At 37.5% G+C, this 12944-nt stretch overlaps 1 protein-coding gene across 31 annotated transcripts in view; it reads right to left on the reverse strand.

The window, feature by feature from the left end:
- ADGRL2 (adhesion G protein-coupled receptor L2) overlaps window positions 1-12944 on the reverse strand; it is a 384704-nt gene that overhangs the window by 39642 nt on the left and 332118 nt on the right. For 24 of the 31 annotated variants that reach the window (XM_048313593.1, XM_048313594.1, XM_048313592.1 and 21 more), the window contains 3 exons: window positions 11382-11491; window positions 6691-6705; window positions 4951-5751 (listed from right to left, as the gene is read on the reverse strand). In XM_048313593.1, coding sequence (XP_048169550.1) covers window positions 4951-5751; window positions 6691-6705; window positions 11382-11491 — 926 coding nt within the window. The remainder of the gene's footprint in view (window positions 1-4950; window positions 5752-6690; window positions 6706-11381; window positions 11492-12944) is intronic. The other 7 variants (XM_048313595.1, XM_048313599.1, XM_048313609.1 and 4 more) reach the window with 1 other exon arrangement.

The following is a 12944-nucleotide window of genomic DNA, read 5'->3' on the forward strand; positions in this document are numbered from 1 at the left end:
AAAATGAAGACACCACTGGAGTAAAACTTAACACCTGTTTAACAGTGTGATGTCTATAAAAAACTTAATTGCTGTAGGACAGCAGGGGAATAGTAACTTTCTTTCCCCAACTGACAGTGAAGAGCAGATTTAGGGAAGGCCCACAAGCTATCTAGTATTCCTTGCCAACAGGTTTTTATTCTAAGCAGGCATGAAACAAGCTTTTAAAAAAAACCTAAACCAAGCTAAATCAAAAATATCCCCGCCTAAAATACAACTCTGACCTTAGATTTACAATTGTGTTAAAATGCCCAGATGATGTGCCACTTCTGAAAATACTAATGGTTTCATTCTCACCTCTGGAATCCAGGTCATTTGAGAAATCAGCTGCATGGATTTTTCAGTTAAATGTATGTTGTTATAGGTATTTCAATTTATTCGGACACATGAAAATCTATGTGCCCACCTTTATTCTCAAAAGGGGTCATACATGGAGAAGCTATGTAAAGCAACAGGGATCAGAAACCAGTGCAGATCACAGTTTTCCTGCCTTCTGCTTATTACTGCTCTGTACCTGTTTTCATGCTTCAGTGAATAGCAGGGACGGTACTAAGAGTCACCTAATTACCTATAGGTCCCAGCTATTATGTTAGCCAGTACTCTATTGACCCTGCCAAATCCCATCCAATTGAAAGTGAAATGTTTACACAGCCATTTATTATCATCTGAAAATCATAACAAATGTGACAAAAAAATTAGCAAAATACCTGTGGTTAAGAAATGTGCTATCTGGTCCCCATTATATTGTCTTTACTTGTACAACCACTTTTTCATTTATCTTTAGTCTATTAGATTTGATATACCAGTACAGACCCAATTTACTTAATTTGCTGCATGGCTTTATTGTAGATTCTTGGTGTTGCACTAGCTCCCTATTACTTCAAGCCCTTGGTGATGCTACTCTCTGAGTTTCTGTTCTGTCCACACTCACAATATCCGTGTCTTCCTGCAGTGATCCAATAATACTTAATGATGGGTATCAGGGTACAAAAGGGGAGAAAACTTCAGTCTGAACAGTTAGCACAAATTGGGATGAGTGTAGATGAAATCTCCTCCTAATGCACTAACACAGAACAAAAGGATTTATCTTCTTTTTGTTACCAAGGAAACCTTACAATGTAATACTCATATTCACTTCTTAGATGGAAAATTCCCTCATTCTTCTTAGTCTTTTAACTTAAAATTCCTTTAAAAATTCCTATTTCAGCAAGGATTCATTTGGACCCTTGGTACCTCCTGTAGAAAGAATGTAACTGGATATATCCACTAAATTTAGCAAGGATATACTCTGGTATGTCTCATTTTTTTCAGTGGCTTTTTGCAAGGCCTGATGTATTTTATTTAATTTTTAAATTAGGGTTTGATTTTTAAATGCCTTTTACACTTAACCTTATAAAACATGCTCTTCTGCAACATCTGAGTGGTACTTGACAGCTGTAGCTCTGAAAACCATTTCTACATCTATACCAGAGATGCACCAGCTGCAGGCTGAATGTTTTACATGTAGCATTGTCTTGGCAGACACCTTGCAAATGCATTGTCTTGGCAGACACAAGCAGTGCAGAAACAGGAGGACCCCTTGCAAACGCAGCTGGGGCATTTGCTCAGCATCAGATGTGCAGACGTGGAGCTCAGGGACATGGTTCAGTGGTGGACTCGGCAGGGTGAGCTTTATGGTTGGACTTAATGATCCTTTCCATCATTCTATGATACATCTGTGTACTATAATTTCCAAGAGAAGCAAGAAGAAAAAATAACATAAAAAGAATGAGGTTAAGGGAGGCATTTTAAGGGCAGCAGACCCCATTGTCTGAGTACTAAAGCAGTAGCCTGTCTGCAGCACCTACAGTTTTAGAAATCTGAAGAGTTTCTCCTGAAGATTAAGAAAATAAGGATAGATGGAAAGTTGCAAGAAGAGAAGATGGTGTAGCTGTGCAGCAAGAACAAGGTCGACATTAGGTTAATTGCAGTGGTATTTCAGAGGTTTCAAAAGAGAGATTTAAAAATGAAAGAGACAACAAAGAAAACAAAGCCAGGAGTTTCAGGACATGGATGAGCCCAAGTTTTGGCCCTGGAGCAAATATGAGGCGAAAGTGCGACTCAAGTATGACAAATTTGTCTTTCAGATAGGAAGACTGGTGTTTTTGAAGCACTCAGTAGCTGGACATTGCGGTGTATACAAAAACTTAATAGCCAAGACAGATAGGGAAAAAAATAAAAATCAGTGTGTGTCTTATCTATCATTATTTCTCACATGGCAACGGAGAGAACACAGATTACTGAGTCTTCCACAATGGTCCCAAGTTAACCATTTGAAAAGAAAAGGCCATGACTTCCAATTTTGAGACACTGACCTTGTGACACCATTAAATACTTGATATTAAAGTACTGTTGCAAAGGACACTAAAAGAAGGTTCTTGTGTTAGGTGATGTACAGAATGTTATCGTAACTCCTATGTTGTTGAGTAGACGGTTAAGAAATCCGAGTTGACCACAAAAAAACCAAACCAAATCAGAATTAAAGAAGCACAAAAATGCCCTTCATCGTGTGCTTAAAAGCTGATATAATTCTATATGAGATAAAAAATCTAAATGCGTATTACACATATAGATCCTTTATGTAATAGTCAAAAGACTGAGCTTCAATTTATACAGACTTTATGCTGAAACAAAGAAGAACTGGAAATACAATAGAAATAAATATAAAAGTAGATACTGTACAGAATTTCTCCTTACTCTTACAGCAGTACATCTCAAGGACAATTATGTTAGATAATTTTTCCTTTCATTTAGTAGTTTCTAACTACAGGCAATTGGCTTAGGCAAAAGAGGAAATGACCTGAAACATATTCTTAGATCTGCTATGTACATACCCATACAAAATTAAAATATTGGGTATTGGCTTTATCTAAGGAAAAATACGGTGTGAATATATGCATCATATGCTCAAGTAAAATGAGTGTCTTCATATGGTTTCTATATTTTAAAAAGACCAGAATCAAAAGATATCTACTGATGTCCTAACGCATTTAAAACCCAAACTCATAACTTACTCAAATATTTCTTCTCTGTCTTCATGGGTGAATGGGCATACGGCTCAGAGGAGAGCCAAGCACCCTGCAGTGTGCCCTGGACCCATTTTCGCCTCGGTCTGGTTGGAATAAACTATTTCTGCTCCTGCCTTGCATGCCAGCAAGGAACCCAGGAACAGAAGAGGGTGCTGGTGGATACCCAGATCTGGTTTTGAGAGCAGATGGGATGTGGCCAGCACATGCACTGTAACTTAAGATCTTAGAGACTCTCTCATAATAAAAACATCATGAAATGTCTTACTGGAGACCTTGGAGGTTTACTAAAGCAAAGGAAGGATTCCACAAAGCCTTTTCTCTCCCTGCTTTTCCTTTACACTTTTCCTTCTATGCAATGACTTAAAGATTAGCTTTTTCACAGCAGCTGCCTGAACTGCAAAAGCTACTTAGAGCCTGCACCTCCATTTTCTCCTCTTAGTTTTAAAGCTCTGAAGAATTTAGAATGCATTTTTGTCTCAATTGAACTGAATGGAAAGTGACATGCATGAGAATGTACAAAATGAAAGCTATAATTTTTTTTTAATTACATAGGTGGTTTATCTCTCTGCTAAGAGCAACCCCAAAGCCTCCCTGAGGAATGGACTTGCTCGATGTACAGAGAGCAAAGCTGGCCAGTTCCCCGAGCACCTGGAACCTGCCTGAGCCTGGCCATATATTGCCAGGGAGGTCTGCAAGAGACTGGACAGATCACCCTTGGCTCTGGAGATCACTAATGTATTGGTTCTATACCGCCCTGTTCTGCTGCCTCATACGCAGTTTTGTACCTGGAAAAGCTATATGTGTGTTGCCATAATTGTGTGCATATTACAGTTTGCACTGCTGTGCATGAATCAGCTTTGCTGAAGCACGACAGCTACTTTTCATGTGGAGAAGCCATTATTACTACTTTTTTGAAGCAGAAAAAATGGCTGCCAAACATGCATAGCACTTAGATGAGAGAAATGAAGTATTACCTTCATTGCTAAAGCAGCTTATCAACATTCTGTTCCTTGCTGCATACATCTTCTGCCACAGAGCATTTCTCCTGGTATTTACTCTCCTCTGTAGATGTAGATGTATGTGGCTGTGCCTGTTCATGTCATTTTTAGGGATTTCTGAGACCTAAAGACCTCTGTTTTTCTTTTTCCTTTTGACAGTTAGTATCTTCCCTTTTAGGTAGTAGCTCTAACTTCTACTGAGCTGAAATGCAATTGTAAGGGACTTACTGAGAAATCCACTAAAAAGATGTCAGACAATCTTGTCTAACCCGACATTAGAAACTGTGCAAATAAGGCTGCGGAAAAATACTTATTCTTGGTATTGCATGTTAACCCCACACGTCTCCTCTGGGACCTCCCAGCACACACTGCTCTCCACTGCTGGTGCCAAGAAGTTAAAAGGTCTGCATGTATGCTGTAATCAATTCAGAAGCAGGTAATACCGAGCGGATGGGAACAGGCTTTGGGCTCAGCATGAAGCAACTCCAGCTCAGTTTAGCTCTAGGAGTCAAACTGACTGATGGTATAAAGTAAATAATTCTCCAACTCATTCTCAAACATAGAAAAGCTACACACTTGATTCATAAAAAAAAAAATAAAAAAAGGTAAAAGATAAAAAGAATAGCACGAGACTGTAAACCAAATAAAGTAATTCTATTTCTCTTCACAGGTTCTGCAAATTTGTCTTGCACTGCTGTAATGCTGTACAGCTCAGCACGGTGCAGACAAACAACCCATCCTTGCCTTTGTGCCATGAGCTAAATCTCAGACTAAAAATATTGTAACATATTTCTGTGAACGGAAACACAAAGAGATCAAAAAGGAGAAAGAAAAGAAATTCTTACCTTGGGCAGGATCAGGTGGGCCAAACTCCAAAGAGTATCGCAGAATGAAGTTGTTATTCCACACATACAGCTGGTTGTCTCTAGGGTTGTAATCCACTGCGGCGATGTACTGGTACTGATTGGGAAAAGGAATGTCCACGTGCTCGCCTCTGCTTAACCTGGTGTTGTAGATGTAATCGATGGCATTCCTGCCGGTCTCGCTCTCGTTGTCCTGATACACTGACCGCACCACGTACAGGACACCACATATCATGAAAGCATTGGATGCTGCCCGCTTGTCGTAGGTTGTTTCCCAGGTGGCTTCAAAGCGCAGAGTGTAGGGGTTCAGCTGGCTTATTACTATCATCCCGTTGTTTTGCTCCGTAGCATAAATTACCCACAAGCCATTTTCATCAACTGCCAAGTCAATATCAGTCTTTCCCCCCCATCGGTATGGAGAGGTGTCATGGTAATTAGCATAATTGATTATGGCCTCTCCACTCTTAATTCTAGTCCTCAAGTCAAATTTTACTATGTTGCGAGTTCTCTCCTTGTTGAAAAAGACAGCACCGTCATACACTACAAATCCAGTACCATCCACTCGGTTTGGGAGTTTGTACGTCGTCTGCTGGCGTCCGTTTTGGAAGTCCTCTAAAGAAGCATATTCTATCAAAGTATCGGTGCGATACGGAGTCCATGGCATGAAGTATATTTTATCTGCAGCCTGGAGAGGGTCTTTGCACCAAGCACCTGCTTTTTGTTCAGCTTCATATAAATACGGCGAGTCCACAATTGCTTTCAACGTCCCCGGGCAAACAAAAACTAACAGTCACAGAGAGAAGTAAGACAAGAATTACGTCAAATTAAGACCGTCTCGTAATAAAAATTTAAAATAAAAAGAAAAAAATAAAAAGGTAGGTAAATCATAATGACTGTGTCAGGAAGAAAAAAAAATCAATTTAATTTGCACTAGATTATACCTTATGTTATAATTAATGCAATTATCACCCTTTATCATCCACTTTTCTTAAAGTTACCATGTTCTTGCTGTACCAGTGTGGAAAGTGGATGGGAACTGTTTTCACTAGTACAGACCAAGGCTCAATGGCATACACAGACAGCTGAAAATGTAGAGCTACTCTTGCATTTTCATTTCAGACTTTTAGTGAGTACACATTAACTCTCCAGAGCTTTTAACTGGTGTGCAGCAGTGTGCTAGGTCATTTCAGTCCAAAAAAAATCACATCAACTTGTTTAGAACTTTAAGAAGTGGTGAGGCTGAAAAAGGAGGTGCCTCGATTAAAAATAAAGGAACAAAACAAATCATCAGGTATATAGAGAAAGCAATTAGGAGCAGAGAAAACAAAACACAACCAAAGCAATGAATGAAACAGACCAGGAAACCCTGTAACCATGGCATGCTATGGAGAGGGTTCTGGAAGCCAGGCAAGATGACACTTGATTAACAAGAATTTACCCAAGGGTGAGAGAAAGAGAGGGAAAGAAAGACAAAGAGAAAGGGAGAGAAAAAAGCAAGGGAGTCTTCCCTCCAGCCCAAGTACTTCAGACACTATACCCCGCCACCTACTTTAAGCAGCCAAGTCACTTTTTTTGCAAACAGTCGACTTCTTTATGAGGTGTACTTATGAGATCCTGCTGATTATCATAATATAAGAGTGTTGTGGGGAGGGGAAGGGAAGAGGTTAACATCCATAAGGCACATAACAAGGAGCTGGGGTTTGGACTGTATACGTTATTTACCTTTTTGCTCCACTTCTATTTTAAGCATCGGAAGAAAAATAAAAAAGTGCAAGGAAAAAAGAAAGAAGATTAACATAAATTGACTATTAGTCTAAAAGATTAAATTAGTAACAGACGCTAAATATAGGGAGAATAAGAACTGCACTATATTGGATAAAGAGAAACAGACAACAGGATAACCTAGCAGGAGAGAGATTCTACGGTTACACAAATGAATATGGATCAATCATTTTAGTAGATTAAGGAGGGAATACAGATTTGCTGGCATGTAGTTTCACTTAGTGAACCTGAATAAATAATGAATTTCTTTACTAGTACATGCTGTACACACTCTTCTTCTTCTAAAAGTATAATGCTAATGAAGTTGTTTTTTAAGCAACATATGAATTTATCATATATGTGCAAGTGCACATATACATATTATATTAATTAGATAATTAGAAATAAAAAATTCACTATATTAATTATATAGGTTTGCATATGTGAATATTAAACCTCCCCCCGTCTTTGTCCCAGACATTTCCCTGCTTTTCTTTCTTATAAGGAAAGCAGCTTGCACACTTCGGCTCTCCTTAGGCTTTATTCTATTTGTTTTCCTGAATGTTTATCTTGAGACCTTTTGCCACTTCTTAGTCTATAACTGCAAAACCAGACTAGAAGGAATAAGCAAAAACATCTAGAAAAAAAGAAGCAAAAGCACAGTAAGCAAGAGGAAAAGAGAAGAAAAAATTAACAATTAGCTCATTCAGATATTCTCCAGCATCATCGATTAAGCCCGAAACAGCAAGCTAGTATGCAAGGACAGCCATATTGTTTAAAACAAACATCCATCCTGCCACCATACACAGAAGACATAAACCGAACCCAATTAACAAAGTTATATTACTATAGCAATTTTTCCCTCAGGAAGTTTTAAGGAAGTTACAGAAAGATATATAGCTGAAGCCCAGCTAGTAAATAGCTTTTCAATAATTATTTGCAATAAAACCTATTTCATATACACTGTGGCCTTTGAAGCATCCTCCCTTGGTTTCATAAAATGACCTGGAAAATGACAGATGTACCAATCTGTGTAACAGTAGCTGCTGATACCAGGGAAGTGTATCAAAACTATTTGCACAGCTATTACATTTTCAGTATTACAGTATTAGCCTGAAGAATGCCTTTGTATGTTTCATATAAAGTTTGGATTTTCAGTTTCATTTAATAAAATTACATATGATTATTTTGAAAGTGATATTGGCTGATCTGATCTAGTGTTTCATCAGGAAACAATTTCATAACTTTACAGGGGAACCAGAGGGGGTTAATATTTTCAAAATGAACAGTAGTTTTCCTAGCCTTTGTACTGTTATACATCTTTAGGTAAAATACTTGCTTTTCTGCAATTTGTAATTCTGGAGTTATTCAAGTAAACAGAAGATATATTCTGAGGTGAATTCTTGGGTTTCACCATTAGTATTAATGACTTTCACATGATTCTGTTTGTAAACTTCTATGCATGTGCTTATTTCTCACCAAAGAGCAATATTGATATTCTACCTGCTTAGAATTAGTAATAGGAGAGGGGGGGAAAAATAGGGATAACTAAAATCATTACCGGCATGTCTGCTCTGCAAGCACTGGTGTACAACAGCTGTACATTTTTCAGGGACAGATGGGCTTATTGAAATAAAAAAATGCTGCAAAGTCCAATCAATACAAACAGAGAGAGAATAAAACACTTTAAAATGTTTTCTATTGAATTCCTGACTCCAAAATAGGCTTAAAATAAAAACGCACAGATGTACAAAATGGCACTTTTGATGTTCTTCTTTATAAAATGGCTGACTTCTGTTAGTCAAAGTGTCAACATACATTGTGCAGCATAAGTGAGAGAAATGTCAAGTGCAGTACTCTCAATTTCTTTGTAATTTAATCGATAACACTCTTATTTCAGGACAAAGCAATGCCTATAAAATTTGTCTGGAATTTTTGTTGGAGATCCAACTGAGTATCTGAAAAGTTGTTTTGTTGAGGTTTTTTTTTTTTTTGTTTACACTTTGAGATGCAAAGAAGTAAGCTTTTATTAAATACTTTCAAACTTAATTAAATTGACAAAATTAAGTACTTTCAAATGAGTAAAGCAGCCATGTATTTTTGGAGGCCAGCAAAACATAGAGGAGCTGATAAACTGCATTTTGTACAAGGGTGACAGCAACTCCAGTGCGTAAGAACTCCCACCTTTCACCACAAAACCTATTATGACTGCTGTTTTTCATCTCTCGTGGACTGAAAGCTACCACAGTGAGTACTGCAAATTTTTCAGTCTTGCAGTAGCTGAAGATGAAATTCAGAAAAAGTAAGAACCATAAATTAACTTTGGTTAGAAGTGTTGTGATCACTGAACTCCCTTCCTGAGCCCACAAAAGCTTATCCTACATTCCTAATGAGTCTCTTACACTGAGACAGCTGCTATTTGCAAATCTAATAATTTCAGTCATTCTGTAAATTTAAATATAGAGCACTGGAATAAGTAAGGAAATAAAACTTAGACTTGATAGCTGGAGTTTACCAGGCATCAAAAAAAGAGACTTGGAAAAATAACAGGATAGGCTTTTTGGGAAAGGGAAGAAAGACGGTCAACAATCAAAATGGCTACTGAAGCACAATGTGATTTGAAATCAACCTTCAAAACTTATTTTAGTAACTGGCAATCTTTTGATGACTGGTGGTAATGACAGGTGATGCCTCTTACAGTTCTGGAATTGGGCAGTGTCATCACTGTACATGCTGCAGTTGACAAACTCCAAAACTTATAGACTTTGAAAAACAGGAAAGTATCCCGAACCCTGAATTATGATAGACACAGAATTACAGAGTTCAAAGGGTAGGCCAATGCAATTGACAGTAAATAAAAAATAAACACTTTAAAATTAGAGTAACTACAAGTTAGAGTACAGGGTAGGCCGCGCTGTTGCACTATACTTCTGAAACTGGAAAAGAAAAGATTCCTGGAGACAGCAATACCCAATCAGTAGAACATATCCACACTTCTCTTCCTAAAACAGCATAAGAAATTATGTTTGAACATTATTTGCATTACATTTTTTCCTTTATGAGCTAGCCTACTGGAACTGGAAACGTTAACTTCTTGTCACTTGACTGACCTCATGGTTTGGAATCAGATGCACTGCCCTCTTTTCTGAGAATTTGGGAATGAAAATAGTGCTAAAGCAGAAGTGGTCTTTGTGGAACAAAACTTTGGTTAGATTGGGGTAAGACATCACTCCTCAAAAGTGGCACGAGAAGAACAGTTACAACAAGCCACCAATACTACACACAAGAGGAATGGTACTAGGGATCACTGTTTGCAGTAGGCTTCCAAACCTACAAATGGTACAGGGAAAAAAAATCAGCAAGCAACCATTTCACAATGACACAGCAGAAATGAAGAAAAACAGATGATCTGTGCTTGGCCTTTGACAACAGTGAAGGTTCAGTGCAGTGAAGCAGTACAGAGCAGTATTTCAGTTTCAGAATTCTAAATTTTGCAGGAGACAGTATGGACAGTTTTGACATAGCTTTGCTTATGCCAGAACTCATTTCCTTCCTTTTTCAATATATACTGTCACCACAGTGTTTTTGCATCTCAGACTTGGCCTGTTTCCTGTACCAACAGAAAATACGACTTTGGTTAAGGATTACTGCAGATCAAGAAATTCACGCTTAATAATAACTCAAGGGAATGATCAGTGCACTGCTCAAATTCCATTGCAAGCACAGCTATTTCTCTGTTGAGTTACGGGACGAGAGAGAAGTCACTGCAAAGAATGACCTTACAAGAAAGCAAAACCAGTTAAAAGTGTCGAATCGGCAGAACTTTCACGATTGTGCACAAATATCAATAAAAAAAAGCATTAATTATTACAAGGAAATAAGAAGTATGTCTAAAGCTACTGAACTTTGGCATTAAAAATAATATTGTACAAAACTGCTGAAGTAGCCGTAACTTCACATTTTTCTATCTCAATATCATTTCACTATTTTCTTTGATTTCAGTGAAAAACTCTATTTTAGTACCTGATTCAAGGCACAACTGATATTTTGTCTTTAAATTAAAAGCGAACTTTTCTTTCTCACTCTTTTCCCCTCTGCTTTTAAAGAACACAGTGTGAGTACCTTATTAATGAATTATTCACTCTGAATATGCATTCATTTATAACGAAGCACAAAATCCTTTTACAATGTCCCCCAACTGGGTCACTTGCCTCTGAATGTCAGTGCTGGGTTTTGCTGTGCACCCAAAGTCACCACAGCAGCAGGTAGCCTTTCAAGTAGATCATGATTAAAATTGAAGTCAATTCCTGCTTTACAAGTCTGTGAGCCAAGCCAATTTGTCAGCAACTGGTTGCGGGCAAAAGTACAAATTTCTATCTGGTCTATTGAATAGCTAATTTGAGTTTGTTTTCTGGAAAAACAGTAGCCTTAAAAGCCAAACACTTAAGAACACAGACAGACACTTGGCCAGCATCACACCATGGCTTCCTTCCACACTTTGTGAAGCTAATTGGAGGCCCTAGTCTGCAAGTGCTTTGCATGCATAATGGGTCCATGGGCCATAAACATATGCTTCTTTTCCATGTAACAGCACTCCCGCTTCAATTGTGAGGGCCAGAGGAAGTGAGCAAGAATAAAAAGATTATACTTACTGTAAGGAACACATTCATACTGAACTTCTAGATATTTGTATGTTCCAGGACAAGGATCAGGAAACACATCTGACCCAGTAACTACTATACACTGTGTTCGGTTGTTGCACCTGTAATGGGAAAAGAAAGCAAGCTAATTAATTTAAAATTACATTTAATTTGCGAGTTCATACTAAAGGACTACATTCAGTGCTAACTCTCTTCACACTTGGGCAGTTCAATCCATAAGACAACAAAGTTAATTAATACTAATTAGCCAAAGTCCAAAAGAAGGCTTCAGGACAATATTTTAGTTCAGGCTTTATACTTTTAAATTTGGAGATTGATGTTATCTTAACTGTCCCCATTGGTAGAGACAGCTGTACCAAGTACCAAGTTTATACTGCTTTGATACTACTGTTCAAAAATATGAAAACAAAATGCAGAGATGATATAATTGAAAAAATGTGCAATTTTGAATAATGTATAGTAACAACACTGAGTAATTCCTTCCATCTTTAGAGAAACACATCCTGCTGAACGGTTTTACATCTCAGAGAGACTTTTCTTGTGATTCAAGGAAATTATTTTGGTTGGAAGAGCTACTGTAGACAAAGAACGTTAGCATTTCCATTTTAATTATTTTAGGAGCAATTGGTGGACTCTAAGCTTCCTCTGCTAGGCTACAGGAAGCAGTAAAGAATGACCACTTGAGGAAATAAGAAAAACAGTTAAAAAGAAGAACTGCAAGAAAATTAATTAAAATGTACTTTGAAGAGACTAAAACATAAAAAATATTTGCTTTACAATGAAAGAAAATGCATTTTGATACAAAGAAGAATTTTATTACAATGCCTCTAATTGTGAGGATTTACCAAACCTAATGTTTTTGAAGGTTTTTTAAACTACTACTACTACTAGATTTTAGATTATCATTATTTTTTCCAGAACAAACAAAAAAACCCAACCAAACAAATATTACCTTGGAAGTTAGGAGTGAAAAAAAAATCACCTAACCTTGAAGAGATGGTCAAAATGTAATACAGAAAAACAGTCACAAGGAAGAGGAAGAAAAGAAAGAGAAGGTCAGGGAGTTTGGTGACTAAAAGGCAAAGAGCTTGGCTGATCTTCTCAGGGGTTAGTTTTGTTTGTCAGCAAACTGAATAACAGAAGTCTGAACTTAAGTAATAGACTAGCCTTTGACTCCAGCTGTACATCAACTTCTCTATTGCCCTACTTCTTCCCATACTCCCTGAATACCACATATCCAAAGCTTAAATAATCTGCCTTGTATCAGTGGCTTTCCACAGCTGAACAGTGCCAAGAGGTATTAGAATAATTCATGCTACCTCATAAAAGGTAGAGCAAACACAATTCAAAGAACTCTAATATAAATCACTTCCTTTTTTATATAGTAATCAAACTAGCACAGAGCAGGTCAGGACATGCTGTGTCTCTCTGCTGAGCAAACTCGGAAACAGCAGCTCTTCTTACCTGATCAGTTAACTCTTCCTCTTTTTTTTTTTTTAGTTGCTTATTTCTACCATCATAAGGCTCATAATTGCAGAACTAATTGGAAATAGT

The sequence above is a fragment of the Corvus hawaiiensis genome, chromosome 9, assembly GCF_020740725.1.
Source record: "Corvus hawaiiensis isolate bCorHaw1 chromosome 9, bCorHaw1.pri.cur, whole genome shotgun sequence".
NCBI lineage: Eukaryota > Metazoa > Chordata > Aves > Passeriformes > Corvidae > Corvus > Corvus hawaiiensis.